At 45.6% G+C, this 27187-nt stretch overlaps 1 protein-coding gene across 1 annotated transcript in view; it reads left to right on the top strand.

The window, feature by feature from the left end:
- LOC124597728 overlaps positions 1-27187 on the top strand; it is a 151445-nt gene that overhangs the window by 108430 nt on the left and 15828 nt on the right. Inside the window, exons 5-10 of the mRNA XM_047135956.1 lie at positions 377-925; positions 4237-4452; positions 8479-8673; positions 11110-11370; positions 17284-17652; positions 26570-26827. Coding sequence (XP_046991912.1) covers positions 377-925; positions 4237-4452; positions 8479-8673; positions 11110-11370; positions 17284-17652; positions 26570-26827 — 1848 coding nt within the window. The remainder of the gene's footprint in view (positions 1-376; positions 926-4236; positions 4453-8478; positions 8674-11109; positions 11371-17283; positions 17653-26569; positions 26828-27187) is intronic.

Genomic DNA, 27187 nt, shown 5'->3' with positions numbered 1-27187 from the left:
TTCCAACTAGCACAAGTCCTCGGCAGTACTGGGAATCGAATAGGCGTCCTCCACATACCAAAATAATTCAAATGGCTCTGAGCACTATGGGACATAACTTCTGAGGTCATCAGTCCCCTAGAACTTAAAGCGACTTAAACCTAACTAACCTAAGGACATCACACACATCCATGCCCGAGGCAGGATTCGAACCTGCGACCGTAGCGGTCGCGCGGTTCCAAACTGAAGCGCTTAGAACCGCACGGACTCACCGGCCGGCCTCCACATACCAGTCAGATAGGCTGACCGCTGAGCTACGGAGTGCTGTTTATATTTTGGTGTACAGCGTGACCGACAACTGAAGAGGTAAGAGGTGCGTTTTTGGTGCGGTGTGCAGGTCCGCTTCCCGTCGCTGTTCGACGCTGCGGGCTCCGCTTCGGAGGCGGGCTTCCGCCCTCAGGACTTCCTAGCGTCAGCAGCCGCCCCCGGGGGCGGCGCGCAGCCTCTGGCCGCCGCCTCGCCCTCGCAGGACGCGTACTCGCCGTCGCTGGCTAAGCTGCAGCGCGACTACAGCCTGCGGCCCACGCACTACGACGCCGCCATCCGCGCCGCTGCCGCCGCGTCCGCCCCCGCCTCGGCCCCTGCCGCCGCTCCCGCCACGGGCTCTGTGCCGCGGCCGGCGGCGCTGCTGCTGGAAGAGCGGCCCAAGCCGTACACCGGCTACCGCGCCGCCCCCGCCTCCTCCGGCGCGGCGACCGCCGCCTCCGGTGACGCGGCCGGAACGGGCCTGCGCGCCGCCGCCGTCGAGCTGCTGCCCGGAGCTCCGGTCGCCTTAGCCCAGACCCGCCCCAGGCCGTACGTGGGATACCGCGCCGCCCCCGAGGTGGAAGGCATCGTCGCTGCAGCCCCGTCTGGCAACTACTACAGACCCGCCCAAGCCACCAAGGTGAGGCTAATTCTACGTCCACAACAACAAAAGGTGATTCAGCTGCTCCTACCGATCGGTTTTATGCAACCTGCAACGCCTCTAAAAAGAACGCGTAATATTTTCATATTCCCTGGGCCTTTTTTGTAGAGAATACATTTAAATTTTGTACTGGAGGCCATGGTTTTCGAGTTATTAAAGAAAAAAGCCTTTGAAGGCCACTTTTGTACGTTTTTATTAAATTATTCGAAAACTATGGCCTCTAGCGGAAACATATGCCAGTACAAAATTTGACTACATTAAATTTCCTATAAAAAGATCCTGTTCATATTTTTCTGTAGGAGTAACAGTTTGGGCGTAGCGAGCGACAGAGCATGAAAATCTTGCCCCTGGTGTTAGCAGGCGTTGATGGTTGCATAAATCCCAGAGATAGGGGCAAATTATTCGAAAACTATGGCCTCTAGCGGAAACATATGCCAGTACAAAATTTGACCACATTAAATTTCCTATAAAAAGACCCTGTTCATATTTTTCTGTAGGAGTAACAGTTTGGGCGTAGCGAGCGACAGAGCATGAAAATCTTGCCCCTGGTGTTAGCAGGCGTTGATGGTTGCATAAATCCCAGAGATAGGGGCAAATTATTCGAAAACTATGGCCTCTAGCGGAAACATATGCCAGTACAAAATTTGACTACATTAAATTTCCTATAAAAAGATCCTGTTCATATTTTTCTGTAGGAGTAACAGTTTGGGCGTAGCGAGCGACAGAGCATGAAAATCTTGCCCCTGGTGTTAGCAGGCGTTGATGGTTGCATAAATCCCAGAGATAGGGGCAAATTATTCGAAAACTATGGCCTCTAGCGGAAACATATGCCAGTACAAAATTTGACCACATTAAATTTCCTATAAAAAGACCCTGTTCATATTTTTCTGTAGGAGTAACAGTTTGGGCGTAGCGAGCGACAAAGCATGAAAATCTTGCCCCTGGTGTTAGCAGGCGTTGATGGTTGCATAAATCCCAGAGATAGGGGCAACTCAATGAACTTACATGTACAGGGTGGTTTAGCAAGTCAAGGTTTCAAATTTACTAACTCGTACCATGTTCAGAAGGACGGAAAAACTGGTAGATCGGGACTCAGCGAATATTAGTTTGGGTTTCAGAAAAATGTAGAGATATGCGAGGTAATAGTCACTCTATGATCTATGAAGATACGTTAAGGAAAGGCAGAGCTATGTTCGTAAGCGTTTCTAAGTTTAGAGAATACTTTTAACAATGTTGACTGGCTATTCGAATATCTGAAAATTTCGGGGATAAAATACAAGTAGCGAAAGGTCATTTACAGCTTGTACGGAAACCAGACCGCAGTTACAAGAATCGAAGGACATGAAAGAGAAGATGTAGTTCAGGAAGGACTGAGTCAAAATGGTTCAAATGGCTCTGAGCACTATGGGACTTAACATCTGAGGTCAACAGTCCTCTAGAACTTAGAACTACTTAAACCTACTGTAACCTAACTAACCTAAGGACATCACACACATCCATGCCCGAGGCAGGATTCGAACCTGCGACCGTAGCGGTCGCGCGGTTCCAGACTGAAGCGCCTAGAACCGCTCGGCCACACCTACCGGCGGAGTGAGTCAGGGTTGTAACCTACCTCTGGTGTTATTCAGTCTCAACATTGAGCAAGCAGTATAGGGAATTGAAGTAGAAATCTGGGAAGGAAATTAACGTTCAGGGAGAAGAAATAAACGTTTTGGCGAAATGGTTAGCGTCTTGAAAAGAGGTATAAGATAAACATCAACAATAGTAAAATCTAATTAATATTAATATTTATCTTTTATATAATTTTATGTAATTTATTATGTGAATGTTTAATATCTACAGCTCATGAACTGTCCATGTTGCATTGTTAACTCTCTGTGAACGTCTGGTTAGGTGTAAAGAGATGGGCCGAGAGCCCTTATCTTGCCAGGTAAAATAAATGCATAAATAAATGCACAGGGCGAATCAGGGTTCTACTGACAATCTGTCAGTAGTTGTTCACGAATACTTTCTAAGAATTTTGGTATCAGGGACCCATGGTCTCTGGCGGCTCTTTACTGAGTAGTAAAGCAATTATGGTTTATTTAGTTTGTTACTCAAACTCCTTTGTTTCAGTGAAGATTTTTCAGAACGGCAAAACGCATGTAATATATAATGGCCAGAACGTAAAACTGAATGCAAAGCTGAAGGCAACGAATTTACTCTTCGAACCACAGTGGTTTCTGCCGCAAGCCAACTTTTTATTCATTTTGCTTAGAAGTACCAATACCTCTAGGATGAAACAGTAACTTCGGTGGTTTCAAGCTAAAGACTCTGGTATTTCAAAACAAAATCAATGGAATGATGGCTTGCCGCAGAAACTACTGGGGCTCAAAGGGCTGACGAGGACATTACTGTCGTCCACAACATGTGCCCTGAGCGAACGGAAAAAAGACACGCAGCGCACACCGCTGACATTTGCACTGTTGTGCACTATTTTCAGTGCAGTGTGGATAGAAAACTAACTGGGGCACGAAATCAAACGAAACGCAGCAAGTTTGTATCGTGCAACAAGAGACCGAGGGTCCCTTTTATCAAAAGTACTCAGAAAGTATCCCTTAGCAACCTCTTAAAGAGTTTTTCGGTGGAGTTCTGGTTCAACCCGTCTAAATGTTATTCGCCTGGAAGGTTCACATTCTCGTTCTGAATGCCTTCGAAGATTCTTCTAGCATACGTATGAAGTCAGGAAGCCTTACGTCTTGTAAACAGAACAGCAGCTTGAAAAAATACACTATCGCATTACATTTCAGCTTTCGTGCTGCCAGTCATTAAGATCTCCCTGGCGCAAGGCAGGGGTCAGTTTGTTAGGCAAGGCCTCCAAGGTCTAGCCCTCCCCGTAGGACGAAAGTGATCCTAATCCTGCATAGTGAACGACTGTGGTGTTGAGACCAACTAGCACATACTTCTCTTCTCGTTAATTCGAAGTGTATAAACAAAATGGAATTACAGTACTGGGGCCAGAAGCGTCATATTTTCGTGTCGCATTACTGTATCGAATACGCATTTAAGACTAGAAAAACGTTTGAAGTTGCGTTCCTTATGCTGTGTTGTTCACTAAAACAGTATAACATTTACTATATAAAATAAGACAGAAATAACGAACAAGAAGCAACTGTAAACACTCGTCTGCTAACGTTTTGGGGCAACCAAGATGGCGGCAGGCCACGCCCACTGGCTTCAAAACAACTTACAGCGTAGGTCTGTAGCGCCATCTCCACTTATTCTACCTCCATGTTTTTTATTTTTTGCAGCGGGAGCAGCCGCAGTACTACAGCGGCAGCAGCTACGAGGCTGCGCGCGCCCCTGGCGGCGACCCGGCGGACTACGAGGGCCTGGCCAGCTTCAAAGCGTCCATCGTGCCCTACCAGAAGCCGTCCAAGGCGGAGGCGGAGGCCAGCGAGCCGCGCCCCGGCAAGTCCTCCTACCCCGGCACGCCCACCGCCGGCTACAACGGAAAGTACCTCAAGGTGCGTCCCCCACAACCCTCTAAAAGTACGAAACTCTCGTGTGATAAATGGCTGCTGACCCACTCTTTCAAACTCTTGACCCAAGCAGGATGTAAACCCCTCGGGCGCCTGATGTCGGTCAATTCACCTTATTTCCTCCATCCTATTTACGCGATACGTGGTCAACAATCCCTTCCCCTTTTTCTCTACTCGCTCTGGACATTTACTTACACTACTGACCACTGGACAAATATATTATACTACAACTGACATGTGATTACATTTTCACGCAATTTGGGTGCACCTCTGGCCGTAATAACGGCCTTGATACGCCTGGGCATTAAATCAAACAGAGCTTGGATGGCGTGTACAGGTACAGCTGCCCATGCAGCTTCAACACGATGCCACAGTTCATCAAGAGTAATGACTGGAGTATTGTGACGAGCCAGTTGCTCGGCCACCATTGACCAGACGTTTTCAGTTGGTGAGAGATCTGGAGAATGTGTTGGCCAGGGCAGCGATCTAACATTTTTTGTATCCAGAAAGGCCTGTACAGGACCTGCAACATGCGGTCGTGCATTATCCTGCTGAAATGTGGGGTTTCGCAGGGATCGAATGAAGGGTAGAGCCACGGGTCGTAACACATCTGAAATGTAACGTCCACTGTTCAAAGAGTCGTCACTGCGAACAAGATGTGACCGAGACGTGTAGCCAATGGCACCCCATACCATCACGCCGTGTGATACACCAGTATGGTGATGACGAATACACGCTTCCAATGTTCGTTCACCGCGATGTCGCCAAACACGGTTGCGACCATCATGATGCTTTAAACAGAACGTTTTGCCATTCGTCGTTGAGTACACCATCGGAGGCGCTCCTGTCTGTGATGCAGTGTCAAGGGTAACCGCAGCCATGGTCTCCGAGCTGATAGTCCTTGCTGCTGCAACGTCCATCCTCGTCGTCAATCTTGTTGTTTCTAGGAAGCCTGCATACTCGGTTCGCTAGACAAACAATCAAACAAGTCGTATTAATAAGTTTTATTACAATTAGTCAAATATAATACTATCTCTGGCAGTTACACAGATGTGTCGCAAGCAAAGGGCGACATACGAAATAATTTCTTTGCAGTGACTTCTGATCTCTAACTGACGAAAATCTTTCCTGAACTGCTACCGAAGTGTCTAACGTTGACGCTGCTATCCAAGTCGCTATTCTTGAAGCTGCTGTCGAACTGGGCCTTCACCCGTCGGTCGCGGCGCTTATGTCCACACAGGGGCCGCAGCTGTCGCGTTGTCGTCTTGGAAGGAGGTACGGTCAGCGTGCGATTGGCTGACTTCTTCTCATAGCTATCTCTTCCCTTTCCTTCCCGAATGGTGTGCCTGCGCTTGACTTTACGCCGTAACATATGGTGCGTGACGGAACGTACCTTGTACCACTAATAGCCATTTCCTTTCTCGTTCCACACCTAGTTAGCATTCAGAAGTGTTCCAGAGCTCACACATGGCTATTGCGGAGGTCAAGTACGGTCTAACCATCAGAGTCTTCTGCATGAGGTGGATAAAAACTTTTCAGAATATTGATATGGAAATAGTGATGTCGAGCAGGCCTGTCATAAGCAGTACTGCGAAGATGAGCCCCAGCAGAGTCAGGAAACAGCGGCGCCAAACCTGAATCACGTTGGCTGAAAGGTGGCAGCTGCACAGAGCTCACGAAATCTGGGATCCTCGCTTTCCAATTACGGAAGTGTTCACTCGAAAGTCAGAGTTAAGGGTTATCTGAGGAATGAGCTGTAAGAAGTATTAAAATCGGCGATATTGTATGCAGAGTGAATCTGTCGCTCTGGCGCGGAATGTGGCTTATCTTGAAACTTCCTGGCAGATTAAAATTGTATGCCTGGCTGGGAACACAGAACCCTCCCATTCGCGGAAAGAACATTGCTACAAACGTCAGGGTTATGCTACACTATGTGATCAAAAGTATCCGGACACTTGGCTGAGAATGACCTACAAGTCCGTGGCGTCCTCCATCGGTAATGCAGGAATTCAGTATCGTGTTGGTCCATCCTTAGCCTTGATGAGAGCTTCCACTCTCGCTGGCATACGTTCAACCGGGTGCTGGAAGGTTTATTGCGGAATGGCAGTCCATTCTTCACGGAATGCTGCACTGAGGAGAGGTATCGATGTCGGTCGGTGAGGCCTCGCACGAAGTCGGCGTTCCAAAACATCCCGAAGGTGTTCTATAGGATTCAAGTCAAGACTCTGTGCAGGTCAGTGCATTGCAGGGATGTTATTCTCGTGTAACTAGTCCACCACAGGCCGTGCATTATGAACAGGTGATCGATTGTGTTGAAAGATGCAATCGCCATCCCCGAATTGCTCTTCAACAGTGGGAAGCACGAAGGTGCTTAAAACATCATTGTAGGCCTGTACTGTAATAGTGTCACGCAGAACAACAACGGGTTGAAAAACACGACCACCCCATAACACCACCTCCTCCAAATTTTACTGTTGGCACTACACACGCTGGCAGATGACGTTCACCGGACATTCGCCACACCCACAACCTGCCATCGGGTCGCCACATTGTGTACCGTGATTCGTCACTCCACACAACATTTTCCCACTGTTCAATCGTCCTATGATTACGCTCCTTAGACCAATCGACTCGTCGTTTGGCATTTATAGGCGTGATGTGAGGCTTATGAGCAGGGGCTCGACCATGAAATCCAAGTTTTCTCAACTCCCGCCTAACTGTTATTGTACATGCAATAGATCCTGCTGCAGATTGGAATTCCTGTGTGATGGTCTGGATAGATGTCTGCCTATTACACATTACGACCCTCTTCAACTGTCGGTGGTCTCTGTCAGTCAACAGATGAGGTCAGACTGTACGCTTTTGCGCAGTACGTGTCCCTTCACGTTTCCACTTCACTACCATATAGTTGACCAAGGGATGTTTAGGACTGTGGTAATCTTGCGTACACACGTATGACACAAGTGACACCCAATCACCTGACAACGTTCGAAGTCCGCAGAACGCCCCATTCTGCTCTCTCACAATGTCTAATGACTACCGAGGTCGCTGAAATGTAATACCTGGCAGTAGGTGGCAGCACAATGCACCTAATGTGAAAGACGTGTGTTTTTGGGGGTGTCCGGATACTTTTAATCACATAGTGTATGTTCCTCTGTGTCTAAGCATATGTTTCATTGTAACTGATACTGAACTTTGCTTTGTCAATTATAAGATTTAATCTGATGATGAAGGTAGTCGATAGGTCATAATAAACAATGAAAAAGTACATGGCGGAGAAAATCAAAGTGCCTCGGAAAAATATTTCATGCACCTTAAAATAGGCAACTTAACTAACACGTGTGCTCCTGGTGCAGATGTAAGTCGGTTTGCCTGTCTTAAGGCAAGTGAGATACTTCCCAGGCCACTTTTATTTGGCTCACAATGATTTATGCTATCTACGCCACTTTATTAGCAAAACTTGATAATAACTGTAGACTCATTTAGGTAACTTATTTGCTAAGACAGCCTTTCTTGCTACGCACTGTTCGCAAATGTAAGATGGATGGGTAGGGGTGGGGGTGAGGAGGGGATGATAGTGATACCAGTAGCATCCTCCAACAAACAGCAAAAGGTAGCTCGTGGAGTACAGATGTAAATTTAGAGGAGTATTTCTATGTAGGCATTCATGAGGTTATTACATGAAATGCAATTTCAATGGTGCTAGGGTGGATAGTGGGCTTTAATTGTTGGAATTTGTAGGTGGTTGGGTGAAAGAAGGGGGAACAGAATTTCGATTGAGATAAGGGAGAGTCAGGTTGGGTTAGAGAACTCTGCTCTTCAAGAAGTACCCCAAGATGTTAGTCCCGTGGAGTTTACTTAGCAGTGCTCCGAAGTGATCTCTGTCTCAGTCCCTTTACTCACAGCGATGGTTTGCCCGGGTGGCTAGGAGATAGAAGCCATTTATGCTGCGTATCTGAAGAGACTTTTTTTTAGAATCAACAGCTTCATAAATACTGGTCTCTTTTACAGCCTGAGAAAGCTGACGCCGGGCGCTACCACGACGACGGCTACGAGACGGCGGCCGCAGCGGCTGACAAGGCGGTCGGAGGCTACAAGGGTAGCAACTACAAGGAGGCCGCGTACGAAGAGGTGGCGGCTGTGGCCAAGGAGGGCAAAGCGGCCGCCGGCGGCGGCTCCGGCGAGGGCGGCAAGAAGTGCAAGAGGGTAAGTGGAGTACTGCTGCGCGGCTTGAGGTCCATCCCGGGCAGGATTCACGGAGGAAATCGAGGAAGTTCGTAGAAGAGCAGCACGTTTTGTATAACTGAGAAACAGGGAAGAGAGTGTCACGGACATACACTGAAGAGCGAAAAAAACTGGTACACCTGCCTAATATCGCTTAGGGCCCCCGCGAGCATGCAGAAGTGCCGCAACACGACGTAACATGGACTCGACTAAAGTCTGATGTAGTGCTGGAGGGAATTGATACCATAAATCATGCGGGTCTGTCCATAATACTTGAGAGTACGAGGGGATGTAGATCTCTTCTGAACAGTACGTTGCAAGGCATCCCGGATATGCTCAAAAATGTTCATGTCTGGGGAGTTTGGTGGCCAGCGGAAGACCAACAGTGTGATTGAATTGAAGATTTCCTAGATAACAGAACGCAGCATGTCATTCTCAATGGAGAGCAGTCTTCTGAAGTAAGAGTGATTTCGGGTGTGCCGCAGGGGAGTGTCGTAGGACCGTTGCTATTCACAATATATATATAAATGACGTTGTGGATAACATCGGAAGCTCACTGAGACTTTCTGCGGATGATGCTGTAGTATATCGAGAGATTGTAACAATGGAAAATTGTACTGAAATGCAGGAGGATCTGCTACGAATTGACGCATGGTGCAGGGAATGACAATTGAATCTCAAAGTAGACAAGTGTAATCTGCTGCGAATACATAGAAAAAAAAGATCCTTTATACAATATAGCAGGTCAGCAACTGGAAGCAGTTAATTCTATAAATTATCTGGGAGTGGGCATTAGGAGTGATTTAAAATGGAATGATCGTCGGTAAAGCAGATGCCAGACAGATTCATTGGTAGAATCCTAAGGAAATGCAATTCGAAAACAAAGGAAGTAGGTTACAGTACACTTGTTCGCCCACTGCTTGAATATTGCTCACCAGTGTGAGATCCGTACCAGATATGGTTGATAGAAGAGATAGAGAAGATCCAACGGAGAGCAGCGCGCATCGTTACAGGATCATTTAATAATCGCGAAAGCGCTACGGAGATAATAGATAAACTCCAGTGGAAGACTCTGTAGGAGAGACGTTCAGTAGCTCGGTACGGGCTTTTGTTGAAGTTTCCGGAACATACCTTCATCGAGGAGTCAAGCAGTACATCTTGCGAGGAGACCATGAGGATAAAATCAGAGAGATTAGAGCCCACACAGAGGCATATCGACAATCTTCCTTTCCACGAACAATACGAGACTGGAATAGAAGGTAGAATCGATAGAGGTACTCAAAGTACCCTCCGCCACACACCGCCGGGTGGCTTGCGGAGTATGGATGCAGATGTAGATGTAGAAGTGTTTCATCTCAGAAAAGTGTCCTGGAGCCACTAACAGTTCTGGGCTTGTGGGGGGAAAAGCCGAAGTCCGTCGGAATGCACAATGGACATGAATGGCTGCAGGTGATAAGACAGGAGGCTTACGTACGTGTCACCTGTCACAGTCGTATCTAAACGTATCAGGGATCCCATATCACACTGACCGCACGCACCGCACACCATTACAGAGCTTCCACCAGCCTGAACGTCTCCTGCTGACATGCAGGGTCCGCTGATTCCTGGGGCTGTCTCCATATCTTTACACGTCCATTCGCTCGATACAATTTGAAATGAGACTGGTCCGACCAGGCGACATGTTTACAGACATCAACAGTCCAATGACGGACCCAGGCGAGGCGTAATGCTTTATTTCGTCCAGTCATCAAGGATACAAGAGTGGGCCTTCGGCTTTAAAAGCCCATCTCGATTATGTTTCGTTGAATGGTTCGCACGCTGACACTTGTTGACGGCCCAGCATTGAAATCTGCAGCAATTTGAGGTAGGGTTGCACTTGTATCATGTTGAACGATTCTCTTCAGTCGTTCTTGGTCCCGTTCTTACAGGATCTTTTTCAAGCCGCAGCGATGGCGGATATTTGATGTTTCACCAGATTCCTGATATTCACGATACACTCGTGAAATGGTCGCACGTGAAAATCCACACTTCATTGTTGCCTCGGAGATGCTGTGTCCCATCGCTCGTGTGCAACTATAACACCACTTTCAAACTCACTTAAATCTTGATAATTTCCCATTGTAGCAGCAGTGACCGGTCTAACAATTGCGCCAGACACTTGTCTTACATAGGTGTTGCCGACCGCAGTGCCGTGTTCTGCCTGTTCGCATACCTCTGTATTTGATTACGCATGCCTATACCAGTTTTTCTGGCGCCTCAGTTGTATGTATCTAGCACAGTTGCCTAGAAATAAGTATTTCTAATCGGTGAAAGACTTTATACTTAGTCTGCACTATTATTTGCCAAATGCATGGAATGTATAGCGACTCCTGTGTGACGGTAAGTGCCACAAACTGAAGTACTGTGCTGCGCCGGCAGGTGGAGAAGAAGGTGACGGCGGACGACGTGGCGAGCGGCCGCTTCCGGCGGCAGGCGATGACGTGCTTCGTGTGCGAGGACCCGGCCACCGGCGGCAACTACGAGGAGTGCTCGTACGGCGCGGAGCCCAAGCAGGAGGCCTACTTCGTGGGCAGCTCGCGCTCCTTCAAGGCCAAGCCCACCGAGACGTCGCTGCGCTACCGCCGCGATCTCGACCCGGAGCTCGCCGCCATGGAGACCGAGGCTCGCGTCTACCGGCAGGTACGGCCACTGGTCGGGTTCGAACCTTCCATTAGATCTCTAGTGGATCCGCCTAGAGTCGAACTAAACACAGAAAACAGAGTGCAGAAATATTAAATTCCTCATTTAAATATGTATTTACATATGAAGTTACACAGAACTTTTCATTATTGTGTACATAGGATGTAACTAATCTGGTTTTGCAGACGTTGAGGACTTCTAGTGGGGACCAACAGGGTTAGGTTTAGCGTAGAAACTCATGACTGGAAAAGTACCGTTTCCCCGCTACACGCAAAATACCACAACACAATCTGCCTTCTGATCTGACTCTTCATCTAGTGATATGGGTCCACATAGATTTGGGGCTCCATTTGATGATCACCGACACCAGCGCAAATACGATACCTTTGTACTATTTTCCGGTAAACGCGATCACCAATCCCTGGTCCTTCAGCAACGGCCACAGCCATAACGCGCGTCAGTAGTTCTTCCTCGGATGCCACAGGAGTCCCGTAAATCAAGGATTTTATGTGACCCTACATGTATTAGTCTGTTGGGTTCAGATCGAGCAAGCCAAGCAGCCAGGCTACGACGACCTATCCAGTGTTGCCAAAATCGTTAGTCCAGGTGACCTCGTAACGCAAGTGAAAAACTCTCTGGGCGGATGATAAACTCAACGGCACGTAAACAAACCTGTAGTGGGCTTGGGATATCAGGTTGATCGGTGAATGACTAACATAATACCCTAGTCAGTGGCGCCGAAAATGCGAGAGATCTGAATGGAGATAGTGGTTTTATGCGTGTAGCACAGAAACCGCATATTTCCGTACATGAGGTCCTTTACTAAGCTTCAACGTGTTGGTCACCATTGCGACTCCTTAAAGACTGAAGGGAATTCAGTTGCACCTTATACCTTGCGCGGAAAATATTTTTCCCTCCTAAAATACTGTAGCTATAAACTTAATTATTGACACACATGTAATTTATTCTATACCTTCATCTCTCTAAAAGTTACAACTCACTGTGTGATCCATTATTTACGAGACACTGTCTTCAACGAACAGGTACGTTTATTACAACTTTCCTCAAGAACTCAGCGGTAACGCCGCTTACGAATTCATGGATCTTATTCTGAAGTTCACCAAGAGTTGGTGGTTTGCTGCGATACACTTTTTCCTTTACATTGCGCCACAAAGAAAGAAATCGCATTAGCTGACGACTGGGACCTTCGCTGACCATTTTCTGGGACATCAGCGACCGATCCAGCGTCCTGCGAAGATTTCATCAAATAGGTCGTAATGAGAGGGAGCTCCATTCTGCATAAGTAAAGCTTCATGTGGCTCGTTCCATTTGGAAATTGTAGGTTATACAAACTTTTCCACGTGTCTTTCAGAGTTCATAGCCTCTCTCAAGGGATAGGGCTCAATAAAGAGGGCAGAAGTGAGCCCGCACCACACTGTCACTTCCAGCTTGCCTGCATTTTTTTCGGCGATATCTTTGTAGTCTCCTTCTGCCCAATAATGGCTGTCATGACGATTAGCGGACCTTCGCTACATGAAACACAGCTTCATCACAACACTGAATTTTTTCACACAGGTGTGTATGAACTTCACACCATGCGTGCATCATTTCGCCGGCCGGAGTGGCCGTGCGGTTCTAGACGCTGCAGTCTGGAACCGGGCTACCGCTACGGTCGCAGGTTCGAATCCTGCGTCGGGCATGGACGTGTGTGATGTCCTTAGATTAGTTAGGTTACTTCTAAGTTCTAGGCGACTGATGACCTCAGAAGTTAAGTCGCATAGTGCTCAGAGCCATTTGTAACATTTTTTGCATCATTTCACAAAATTCGAAACGCCTATGGCATTCATCTGCGTAAAACATTTGGCGATAATGACGCTTCGACGGTCTTACATGTAGCTCTTTGCGGAGGATTACACACACAACATTTCAAGTGTAATGCCACTCTGTCTTGCAGCCTGCGTTGTTGATTTTAAAGGGCTTCGCTCGCACATTTCGCTTACTGTGGCCATATATCCTATGGTCACCATGATCTCTTAATGACCACACTTCCGGTACTCATTAATTTCCTGCGATAACTTTTAATTATTCAAATCTCGCTGCAAGTTTCGCTCATTGTTCCATGGCATCTCTGTGACTTCAAAGGAGCATCAAACGCTTCACAGGATGTGAAAAAAGTGAAGAAAAACGACATACGTTAGTCTATAAAACAAGGTACCTTTCATTGTTATCTACACATAACATCACTAGAAAAATAAAATTCAAAATAGGGAGTTAAAAAAAATGGTTCAAATGGCTCTGAGCACTATGCTGAGGTCATGAGTCCCCTAGAACTTAGAACTACTTAAACCTAACTAATCTAAGGACATCAAACACATCCATGCCCGAGGCAGGATTCGAACCTGCGACCGTAGCGGTCGCGCGGTTCCAGACTGTAGCGCCTAGAACCGCTCGGCCACCACGCCCGGAAAAATAGGGAGTTACTTTCTGGCCATTCTGTAGATCACTACACTTTGTTTATACAGGTGGACTCTAACAGTTCCGCACCAGTTGAGGGAGTTGATAGGAAATCCCAAATACAACCACTTGGAACAAGAACTTATGGTCCTGGAAGTAATCTAGAGCCAGTCAATACTTTGGAATATCGGAAAGTGCACTAGCATATTCAAGCCTTGTCAATTTGGCACTGTCAATGCTTTCATATCTTCTTAGTTCAGTAATGCAGCTTTCGTTTTACGCTGAACAGTAAGCTCCAGCATTATACTCGTTTAGATGAAACTGAAAGCAATAACCCGAAACCGGGATACAGCCGAAACCGGTCGTGTTTTGAAGAAAGAGTCCCCAAAAGTGATTGGTAACGCATTTGCTTCTAGATTATCCTTTAAAGGGTTCTGGAGTTCAACAGCATCCATTATGGATAAAATCAGTTTACAGTTTTCACCCACTATGCGCTACGATTTCTTCCAGTAGCATTGAAGACAGGCTGATTGACTATTCGTATTACAGGCTTCTAGAAGTTGTAGAACGGATAAAGTTTTGATAATGAACCCATGTCCAGAAACGTACCGCACAGCACACAGGTCACTGACTCCTCTCTGTGCTTACCATAAAGTGAGAGATTTATAAGTGATCCGATCTTCAATCATGTTTTACATCCAAACGGTACATTTCCGGACATGGATTCTTCACCAAAACTTTATCTAAGTGCCCTCTTAAACTCCTAGAAGCCTGTACCACGAAATGTGAAACATTCTGCGTATTTCCTGACATATAAAAACTTTTTTTGTCATTCTGTATGCTATGCTATGTCGCCATTTCAAATGCACAACATATCGGCCTCCGGAAAGACTACTCCCCGACTAGTACTGTTATTACTTTCAGGTTTGTTTGTAAATAACTTTTCTGCTATCAGTCACGATTTCATTTTATTCATATTTCACGCGACGCGTTTCGGGAAATGATTCCCATTTTCCAGTATGTTTCCTCTTTGTACTACGCTCTTTTTACGTAATGTTTTTGATGTGTGAGGTTCTCCTCTGTTTTTTTGCCTTTACTTCAATGTGTTAAAAATGCATGATTTTTTAGTTACTTACCGACTTTTATATGTAGTTAGTGGCGAAATTTGGAAGAACTTGTACTTACAGTTTTATTATGGTCCATTTGTGTAGAATTTGTGCAGAGTCTCACGCATGTCAAACATCACATACAATTTACAATGCACAGTACGCATCGAGAATAATTTATAGAAACAAACAGTTCCAAAGATGGTTTTAGATGTAGTTGACAGAGATAATGTTACACGTCTTCCACTGAGTATGGTACGTAACTGTTTGTTTATGCAAGTTATTCTCGATGCACTCTGTGCAATGAAAATTCTGTGTGATGTTTAATATGTGTGAGATTCTGCACAAATGGGCCATAAGAAAACTGTAAGTACAAGTTCTTCCAAATTTCGCCACTAACTACATATAAAAATCGATAACTATCCAAAAATGGTATGAATGACACAGAATAAAGAGAAAATGGAGTGTTTATTTAGTGGCTGATGGCTGCTGTATTTTGCTCGTGTCGAGATGTTTTGACTGCTTTAGCAACGTCTGTTCTAGACCTATTACTCCATGCAGCTGCATCTAACACCGACCCCTTAACACTCCCTTATTAGATTGGCGTAGATATTCAGCCTTGCAACTCTTGTGATTTTCTCTGGGTCCAGTTAAACTGTGCCCTGTTCTTCCTCGCATTGAACTTCTTTCTTCCGTGCAGATTTCTATAAATGAAGTGGATATAAAACAAAACACTGCTTCTCTACTTAAATAAAGTGTAGATTGGCTCCAATTAATTCTGTATATTGTCACAAACTTTCACAAAAAGTTACGCGTTACATGGAAACCGACTAATATTACTGTCTCAAAGACCTCTCGTTAACATTCTATCTGTGAATGGTAAATAACAACAGTCGGTTATATACATCATATTCCTGTTTCTTGGTGCCGGAAATCTTTCTTAGTAACAGAGCTCCTTCGTTCCTCATTGCTGCAAGGAGATTACAAATGCTTTCCAGCAGGTAGGCTCCGCACCTGTTGAGTAATGCTTTCCCATAGTATGTGGCCCGATATTTACAAAATAATTGCGATCGCGCACACCTTTACTTTGAGCTCTACATTTGACGTACGTGATACATACCCTTCCATGACTGGCATAGATCACTACAAAAACACACTTGCAAATGGGAATCATTTCCCGAAACGCGTCGCGTAAAATATAAATAAAAAACCATTGTTTTCACACTCGCAGGCTTTCACAGAACCATTTATAATTGAGGCAAACAGATTATTATTACTGATAGCATGACAATTATTGAACTACATGAAGAGAAACATAAATTAGTTACAAACTACGCCGTAGCCACACTTTATTCAACATGCAAACGTCACTACAGATTCGGATTTAGGTTACATGTTCTATATGCTTGTCATCATTGGCGATGATGCGGCGCAGACGAATAGTGAAATTCTGTATGATCTGTTAAAAAAAAGTGTGTGAAATCTTATGGGTCTTAACTGCTAAGGTCATCAGTCCCTAAGCTTACACACTACTTAACCTAAATTATCCTAAGAACAAACACACACACCCATGCCCGAGGGAGGACTCGAACCTCCGCCAGGACCAGCCGCACAGTCCATGACTGCAGCGCCTTAGACCGCACGGCGACCCATTAAAGCGTCGTCACATTGATGCTGTTGATCACCTCCTGAATGGCTGTTTTCAATCCAGCAGTGGTTTTGGGGTTATTCCTGTACACTTGTCTTTAATACAGCCCCACAAAAAGGAGTCGTATGTGTTCAGATCCCCAGAATATGGCTGATAATCGAAGCCCATGCTAGTGGCCTCTGGGTAACCAAGAGCCAGAATGCTGACCACAGTGCTCCTCCGGGGCATCGAACACTCTCTTGCTTCGATGGGGTCGAGGTCCGTCTTGCATGAACCACATCAGGATCACTTTGAACAATAGGGATGAAATCATTTTGCAAAACCTTCGCGTACCATTCAGTAGTCACCGTGCCGTCAAGGAGTATCTCTCAGATTATTCCGCGACTGGACACTGGCAATCACACAGTTTGAGTGTGAAGAGACTTGTTGATCACGAAATGCGGATTATCAGTCCCCCAGATGCGCCAATTTTGCTTATTAACGAACCCACCCAAATGAAAATGGGCTTCGTCGCTAGGCCAAACTGAGGTGCGTGCGCATGCGCACACTAATTTCCATCATGCCCCGCGGCCGACCGTGCAGTTTGAACGTCCTAACGCAAACTGTTCAGAAGTTATGGTGATTTTATTTCATGTGGTTCAATAATTGTCACCCTGTAGCGCGGCTACTGTGCCCTTTGCTGACCGCACTCGCTCGCTTCCGCAGGCACCGTCCGACTACGAGCGCGAGCTGGACGCGTTCCTCAAGTCTGACACGTCTTCGGGCTACGCCTTCCGTCCGAGCAGCAGCGGCTACGGCCCTTCGGAGCGGCTGTCGGCCGCCGCCGACAACGCCAACTGCCAGAAGGTGGTGAAGGACTCGATGACGTGCCAGGTGTGCAAGGACCCCAAGACGGGCGGCTCGTCCGAGCAGTGCTCGTACTCGACCAAACCGGAGTCGAACAACTACTTCGTGGAGAAGCAGTCCTCGTACAGCAGCGGCAGCAAGCAGCCCACGCGCTCCACCAGCTCCAGCTACGACAGCCGCGGCGGAGCCAGCGAGCGCCGGGACGCCAAGCTGCCCGGCAAGGACCTCGTGAGTACCCCGACGCTCCTGCGGGCAGCACGTCAGACAACTTGCTACAGGCCACGCCGCGAAGTCGTCCTCTTGGCTGTTACACTCACAATAGCAGGCATTAAGCAATCCGGTGGATTTAGTCTGTGTCCAGTCTAGAATTGACGGGTTGGGCTTTCCTCTCCTGTGTTAGTTCTTCATTTCATACTAGCACCTACATAGAATAGACAGAACACCTTGAACGATTAGAGATAGGACGTTCATATTCGAAGGACATGTACATTAGTATGCTCTGCAGAAATGATTAGCATTTCAGTCACCTCAGTTCAACATGTGTCCTGTTGCCCAGTAGGTGCAGGGTCTGCCGTGGGCCCTGATAACTTGTTCCGTGTGTGAGACGGCATCGACGCATGAGGCGTGAATGGCGTTCTGTGGTATAGCCATCCATGCTGCTTTCACCTGGTGATTGGCATTGGCTCAGACCACTGCACCCGTCTCTTCACTGTATCCAAGTCTGGTGATCTGGCGGGCCAGGGAAAAAGGTTGTCATCCTGTGACACCATGAAGGCACATATTCGCACAGTAACATGTAGTCGTGCATTGTCCTGCTGAAAAATAGCGTCTGGGGTGTTGTGCAGAAAGGGTATGACTACGGGTCGCAGGATGTAATTCTCGTAGGTCACACTGGTCACAGTGCCATGGCACCAGCTGTGATTTGTAGTTGTACACAGTAGCACCCCACAGGGTAAGGCCTTGAGTGGGCTTTGTATATCAGTGTGATGCCACTCCCCCTGTCAGTGGCGAACCAAAATACGGCCAACATTTTCAAACAAACAAAACCTGGATTCGTCCCAAAACACCGTCTGATGCCATGCCTGTCCCCAGTGACGTCGTTCCATACACCGTTGCCGTCTAGCATGTTTCTACATATTCGTCATAGGTAGGCAGAGAAGTGGACGACGCGCACGTAACCTATGCCATAATAAACAGCGACGGACTGTCATCCCTGATAGTGAACGATGTGTTACACTGTTCCACAGCTGCACCAGAGTCGAAGAGGACGCAGATCTGTCCTGCAATGCCATTCGAATTAGATGTCGATCATCTCGGACGGGGGGGAGGGGGGGGGGGGGGGAGGGCTGGTCTGCGTGGTATGACCTGACCCATCTCGTCGGCCTTCCTTCAACGATTCAGCACACAACCGTTGTTGCACTGTGGAAACATTTCGCCTCCACACGAATTTCCCGGATGCATTCATCAGATTCTCTCATTCCCATAATGAACCCTCTTTCAAACCCATTGATTTGACGGCACGGTTCGCGCATACGTCTGCAAGGCATGCTACACGTCTGCTCAAGTCATTCCGATCCATTACGTTCGGTTTATAGCGACAAAGAGAGCCGCAGGCACACTTTTCCGGGAGGTTATGTTCGCCGCGATATCGATGTTGACCGACGTGGTCCAAATGCTAATTATTTCTGCAGAACATAATAATTTACGTGTCTTGGGAATACGAAAGTTCTGGCTCTAGTCGTTCAAGGTGTTCTGTTTATTGTGAACATGAGTGTATGTTAGTAACAGAACTCAGTAAGTTGTTCTTGACGGCGCGTGTTCATCAGAGACTAGAGTATAGTCAGAAGTGTTATAGGACCACTGTTGTACTTTATATTCATAATCGACCTGACGCATAAGTTGAGCAGCTATCTGTTTTCTGACGGCGCTGCGGTGTAGGGGAAAGTTTAGTCGCTGAGTGACTATAGAAGTATACAGGGTCGCTTACACTTTTTATTTGGCGTGATGAACGGTATCTTTCTCTAAAAGTAGTATAATGCAAGATAATGCAGAACAGTAGGAACAAAAATACTGTAATCTTCGAATACCGCATCAATGGTGTGCTGCTTGACACAGTCAAGGTGATACGTTCACGATATTACAGACTTTCAGCGATGATGCAGAAGAGTAAATGTATCAATTTGAGCTGTTGGACCCTGGTTCGGAAACGACTGAGTCGAAAGTTATAAACGATACCTCTGACAGTAGATCTCTTCAGCTGCAAGCACTTTGCTTTCCGAATTCTGTGAGGAGATAGTATGGAGCAAAATAAGAAAAAATTTCCAATAAACATGGCCTCTAAAGTGTATGCCTTAAATGCTACGAGGACATTTATCTTTGTTTACAGTGAAACGCGTCTCTTCTGCTTAACAAGTCCTCATAGCTTTTGAGGTATGTACTTTAGAGCTCATATTTAGTAGACAATTTTTTTCTTCTTTTGGTCCTCACTACCTCCTCCCAAAATATCGAAAGCAAAGAGCTGCTGCAGAAGACGTCCACTGACATGTGTACGATTTGGTCGTTTCCGGCCCGGGATCCCTTATCTCATACCGATACATTTAATCATAGTCTATGAAAGTTTGTAACATCACCTCGGAATCACCCTGCATAGTCGCAAAGTTGGGAAACGATATCAAGGGGAACGACCACGTCAGGTAGGTAGTAGGGTGAGCGAATGGTCCACTTCGGATTATTGGGATAACTCTAGGGTAGAGTATCATTGCATCTATAAAGGAGCCACGTATAGAACACTAGTTCTCGAGTGTTCGGGTTCTGAATCAAGTCGAATTAAAGGACGACATCAAAGCAATTCAGAGGCCATCTGTAAGATTTATTAGCGGTAGGTTCGTTTCGAGAGGCGAGTGTTCCGGAAAAGTTTCCGAACTGTCCGCAGCTCGTGGTCGTACGGTAGCGTTCTCGCTTCCCGCGCCCGGGTTCCCGGGTTCGCTTTCCCGGCGGAGTCAGGGATTTTCTCTGCCTCGTGATGACTGGGTGTTGTGTGATGTCCTTAGGATAGTTAGGTTTAATTAGTTCTAAGTTCTAGGGGACTTATGACCATAGATGTTAAGTCCCATGGTGCTCAGAGCCAATGTTCCGAACTCAATTGGGAATCCCTGTAGGTAAGACGTTCTTTCCGCGAAACACTTTTGAAAAATCTTAGAGAACCGGCAGCTGGCGGAATGGTAATGTACGAGATTCTGTTTCCGCCCATGTCACAGACAATGCAAATTAGGGCGGAATAGCTGTCTCACGCTGTAGATCAGACTGAGACCACGAATTGAGCTATATGTCGCTTCGCCGCTTAACGCCTGCTGTGCAGGCAACCCTAACGACACTGCTGTACCGCGTGGAGTCGGCGTGCTCCGTATGATACACAAAATGACACGGTGCAAAAACCATAAACACATACGGTACTGGCGTGCAACGGTTAAGCAACATTCGCGTGATGTGTGACTGCCAAGTTCGATGAAACTTGCACCATGCGTAGAAACAACTGCTACAGTGTTGCACAGAAGTTAACTGGACTAAATACGCATTGAGATGCGGTTGAGAACGCTAGATGGTCTTCGGTGCATGTGGACGTGCTGTAATACGTCTGCGCACCTCATCCCGCATGTGCTTAATGGGAAGTAAGTCGGGGGAACGATCAGACCAGTTCATTCGCAGAATATCCTCTCGTTCCACGACTCTTCCACCTGCACAGTTCGATGCGGTCGCGCATTGTCATCCATAAGAGTATAGTCAGGGCGGAATCCACCCCTTTAAAGTCGTACATGAGGAAAGGGTACATTGTCACCATAACACTAACTAGTGAGTGTACCGCGTTCACAGATTTGGAGGTCAGTATGCCCGTGCAATATTATGCCTCCTCACACCGTAACACCTGAACCAAAACGATCACGTTCTCTACTGCCGTAGAGTAGAGTTTTATTGGTCCTGGTAATCATATAGTACACAAATAGTACATTATGATGTAGGACAAGTCAATGTGTAACAAAATATAATATTAAATTTGCGTTAACGTCATTATTTCTTCATTAAATGATCACTGAGTTACAATACACAGAGTAAATATTGTACAAAAACAAAGAGTAGATATTTTAAAGCAGAAAGAGCATGTACTGTACTGGGAGACTAATATTTGTATTACAGTAACATTTACATGGTAAATCATTAAAGTTCTAGTAGCATTTATATGATACGTCACTAAGGCAAAGACACAAATCGTTAGTGAACTTTCTGAAGGAGCTCGTGGAGGCTACAGTCAAATATGCCATAGCAGTTGACTTGAAATTTGCCAGATCATTTATTGATATTTGTGGGGGAAGTTTATTATAAATAACTTTTCCATAATACAGGGTTCCTTTTATATTCAGGGTGGTGTTGGTGGGCTCTAGATGAAAGTCTGCTTTTTGCCTGGTGTTATAGGAATGGGTATTTTCATTTTTCTGGAAGAGAGTGGGATTTTCCATTGAATATTTTTTCACAAACAAGGTTATCTCATACACATATATACATGGAAGTGGGAAGATTTATAGCTTTTTAAAGGGTGGACCACAGGTTTTGTTCCATTTTACACCTTCCATTATTCTTATGATTCTTTTTTGTAGCCTAAAGAGCTTTTGGCTAAGACAAGAGTTACCCCAGAAAATAATTCCATATTTCTGTTGTGAGCATATATAGGCATAACACACAGTTTTCAGAGAATTTTTGTTGAAACATCCCTGTACTATTCTCATTAAGTAGCATGTAGTGCTTAATTTCTTATAAAATTTTTCAATATGCGTCCCCCATTTAAGATTATCTTGGAGCCATACTCCTAAGAACTTAATGTTGTCTACATTCTGAAGGTCTTTGTCGGATACCGGAATCTGAACAGTTTACTCACCTTCTTTAACATTATAGAAGTTTACTGCCACTATCTTACTTGCATTTGTTACCAGTTTGTTGTGACTGAACCAGTACAAATCCCCAAATGGCGAGAGGTGGGAAAACGTAACGCAACAAGGATCATTGTCGATTATCATATTTTTGGTGGTCCAGGTGTTATGGTTCAAATGGCTCTGAGCACTATGAAACTCAACTTCTGAGATCATTATTCCCCTAGAACGTAGAACTACTTAAACCTAACTAACCTAAGGACATCACACACATCCATGCCCGAGGCAGGATTCGAACCTGCGATCGTAGCGGTCTCGCGGTTCCAGACTGCAGCGCCTAGAACCGCATGGCCACTTCGGCCGGTCCAGGTGTTATGGTGTGGGGAGCCATAACGTTGCCTGGGCATACTGACCTCCAAATCTTTTAACGCTGTAAACTGACCGGTCATTGTTACTGAGACACTGTACTCCTTCCCCATGTGTGTTTTTTATCAGTTGCATTCGGTCCTGACTTCATTTTTACCGATGACAATCGGCGATCGCATCGAACTACACATGCGGTGTACCTCTTGAAGTGAGAGAATAATCGGTGAATGGACTGGTCTGCCCGTTATCCCGATTTAAATCCCATCGAGCGCGTGTGGGTGCATTGGGGAGACGTGTTCCAGCACTCTGACGTGCGCCATTGACCACCCAACAGGTTTCAACCGCGCTGATGGAGGAACAGAACGTTCTGTCACAACGACTCCTTACCAACCTTGTGGCCAACGTGGCATCTCAGCGTGAAAAACAATATTATAGTACCCGACGCACAGTAAAACAGTACTGTAGTATCCGATACACGACCCAAACCAGCACTGTAATAACCGATACACGCCGAAAATGTCACAGTCATTACTATCGTTTCCAGAATGAGATTTTCGCTCTGCAGCGGAGTGTACGCTGATATGAAACTTTCTGGCTGGTTAAAACTGTGTGCCGGACCGAGACTCGAACTCAGGACCCTTGCCTTTCGCTGGCAAGTGCTCTACCAACTGAGCTACCCACGCACGACTCACGCCCCGTCCTCACAGCTTTACTTCCGCCAGTACCTCGCCTCCTACCTTCCAAACTTTACAGAAGCTCTCCTGCGAACCTTGCAGAACTAGCACTCCTGAAAGAAAGGGTAATCCGGAGACATGGTTTAGCCACAGCCTGCGGGATGTTTCCAGAATGAGATTTTCACTCTGCAGCGGAGTGTGCGCTGATATGGCGAGGTACTGGCGGAAGTAAAGCTGTGAGGACGGGGCGTGAGTCGTGCTTGGGTAGCTCAGTTGGTAGAGCACTTGTCAGCGAAAGGCAAAGGTCCCGAGTTCGAGTCTCGGTCCAGCACACAGTTTTAATCTGCCAGGAAGTTTCATTACTATCGTTACTGTCTGCAGACTAGGAGACGGCGTTAATTTCGTCACCAGAAATCATTTTTTAGCCAGTATCATTGTCCCAGTTTATGTCCGAGCATCTTGTCTCCATGAATAGTGCTACCTTCATTTTTTTTTTTTTTTTGGTGCATAAAATTTTGTATTACTGCTACAAAACAAAAAAATAAAAACAAAAACGATGTGTATGAAGCAGACATTCGCATTAGTGAAGGCAAGATAATCGAGGCTCCACTCTGTGTATGGCCCTCTACTGCATCAATTTAGATCCCGGCGGTTAAGGACTCCCGGGTTGCGTCCAGAGTACGTAGGACCCTGGTAACTGTAGATCCTACTGCTGAACTGCAAAATGAAATCCGGCGTACTTTAACTAATTCCGTCAGCCTGTTCAATAAGTTTCAAAAGAAAGGGCTTATAAATATGAACCCGAAACCACCCGAGCTCAGAAGTCAGTTTAAACTGCACAAACAAAATCACCCGATCCGCCCTGTAGTGAATGGTATAGGCAGTCCACATCACACCCTTGCTAGGCGCCTCCATTTTAAAATTAAAGATGCTTTCACATTTGAAAATAACTTTTCTGTAAAAAACAGTAAGGAATTAATTAACAATATTCAATCTGTAAGATGTACACCTGACACTAGACTGGTGTCCTTCGACATCGTCAGCCTTTATAAAAATGTCCAAGTTGATGAAACCATAGACCTTGTAAAAGAGAATCTTCTTAAGCATAAAAAACTAAGTGAAACTCAGATTGCGGAACTCATTGGTTTGCTTAAGGTCATTTTAAAATACAATTATTTCACATTTAACGGGAAAATGTATGTACAGCCAGATGGTCTAGCAATGGGTAGCCCCCTCACCGGTATTCTAGCAGAGGTTTTCATCAACGCCCTGGAAACAACATTCTTCAATTCAAGTTCAGAATTACACCACAAAATCCGCTATTATGCACGTTATGTTGACGACATTTTCATTGCTTTTGATGGCACTGATCATGAGTTAGAGCAGCTCTTCAATACTTTCAACGGTTTACATGAAAAAATTTCCTTCACAAAAGAACTTCAAAATGATAAACGTGAACTTAATTTTCTCGGTTTAACAATTTCTATACAAGATAATACCTTCCATTTCAATATCTTCCGTAAAGAAACATATTCAGATAATGTCATTCCTGCAGACTCAACTCATCCAAAATCTCATAAACTGGCGTTTTTTCATTCCGCCATTCACCGAATGGTAACCACTCCTTTATCGCCTGCTGATCAACAAAAGGAATTGAATGTCATCAAAGCAATCGCTGTTAATAATGGGTACAACCAGAATATGATCGATTACCTGCTCAATAAGAAAATTTCCCAAAATTGTTCGACTTTGAGCAATAACCTCCCCACAGATACCACAGAAACTAAAAAAAAAAAAAAAAAAAAAAAAAATTGTACAGTCAGTAGAGATTGCCAGCGATTGGTTTTCTAATTCAGGTATTTACAAACTAACCTGTAATAACTGCCCCTCATACTATATTGGTCAAACAGGCAGAGCTGTGAAAACACGATATAAAGAACATTTATTAGGTAAAAAAGGAGCGAATATTCACAACTCTACTTTTGCTGAACACCTCTTGATAGCCGGCCATACGCCCAAACAGTTAGAAGACACGGTTATCCTACACAGACAAGTCAAAGGACGGAGACTAGATCTGTGGGAAGAGTTATTTATTTTTAAACATCTAGAGCTCAAAGACGGTAATATACTGAACGATCAGTTTAACCTTGCCTGTAGACAGTTTTTCGAAGGCTTTAAACCCGTAGTGTTTAATATATAACATTAATGTTGGTAACCTCAGTAGTCTATTTCCTCAGGAAGCTATAATGCACTTTCAAATCTTTAAGCTCACTACCTTTTATGTAATGTGGTTTTCTCACGATGTATGGCTGCGACTACATCGGCCCTCATGTAATTTTCTCTTATTCTAAAACCTTGGCTCCATGAGAATGTAAACTAACTGGATTGTTGACCAGGTTTCGTAATTTATGTCTTAAGAGTCATTACTGATTATTCTTAAAGTTTTGATTTATATACGTTCTGTGTGCTTCACTAATATGGTAATATAACTTTTATATTCTGGCTGCATATGCCACTGCATGTAACTTACGGCGTAAGCGCCACCTGCCTTTTTGATGTATGTATCTACGCTATTGTTCCTAAGGCTCCCACAATGTCATAACGGGAGTGTTAAATGCTTTCCATTTATTTATTGTCACTCTATCTAAGGACGCAATTAATATTGATATTTTACATGTTGCTTCAGTACGCCAATCGGCACATAGCTCGCGACCTGAGCGCCACCTGCCCTGGCTGCAGTGCTACTACGCTGGCCGATTTTACTCAGTCGCTTATGCGCTCTCCAACTTCCATGTACTTATTTTTATTTGTCTGACAAACCCTATTCTCAGGGCTATATTTTATTTTGACTAATGGAGCTATGAAGATGTTTGTAAAAACGACAATGACATATCACTCCATGTTAATGTAATACTGTAAGTACCAGGAATCCTTCTCATATTTTGTAATACAAGATTCTCCTAATATATGTTAAACTCTATTCTTGACTTAGGTTCCATACCTTTTAATATAAATTACGATGTTCATTGTCCTCAGGCCGCCTTCTGAAGAAGATAGATTTAAATCTATCGAAACCTAGGTAAAGATTACTTTATCCTTTGCAACTGGTCGGCTGTTTTTAATCTTATTACGTGGAACCGTTGCTGTTGCGCAGCTATGTTTAAAATACCCTGGTAACTGTTACAGACCCAGGCGGCGAGCGCCGACCAGCCCAGCTCGGGGCTGAACCTGCCCGAGGTGAAGGGCCTGGACCCGTTCCTGTACGGCCAGGCCGAATCGTACGACCCGCAAGCGTCATCGGACACTTCGTCGCGCTACAAGACCGACTACTACGCGCCCTACAAGAGCTACGAGGAGTATTTCCGCCACCTGTTCCCCGACCTGGGCGCCGCCGGCTCCGCCGCACAGCCCAGCGCCAGCCAAGCCTCCGGTGACTACAGCAAGGTAGGACCGCTGCACACGTCCACAAGTCGTCATACCGTACCGGCTGGCGAAACTACCTTGCCCTGTCAGTCAGTGTTAACACCCCACAATTCATGTGCTCATGTGCATATCGCTACGTCGGAGATGCTGTGTCCCATCGCTCGTGCGCCGACTATAACACCACGTTAAAACTCCCTTAAATCTTGATAACCTGCCATTGTAGCAGCAGTAACCGATCTAACAACTGCTCCAGACACTTGTCTTACACAGGGTGAAAATTATTTAAAGCGACAAACTCTGGGAGGTTGTAGGGGACATCAAAACAAATATTTTTCCCTAGCGTCATTTTTTCCTATGAGGATTATTTAAACCGGTGGAGGC

Source organism: Schistocerca americana, chromosome 1 (genome assembly GCF_021461395.2).
Source record: "Schistocerca americana isolate TAMUIC-IGC-003095 chromosome 1, iqSchAmer2.1, whole genome shotgun sequence".
Lineage (NCBI taxonomy): Eukaryota > Metazoa > Arthropoda > Insecta > Orthoptera > Acrididae > Schistocerca > Schistocerca americana.
The sequence above is the reverse complement of the archived record's forward strand: the minus strand, read 5'-3'. Positions and strand labels throughout refer to the sequence as shown.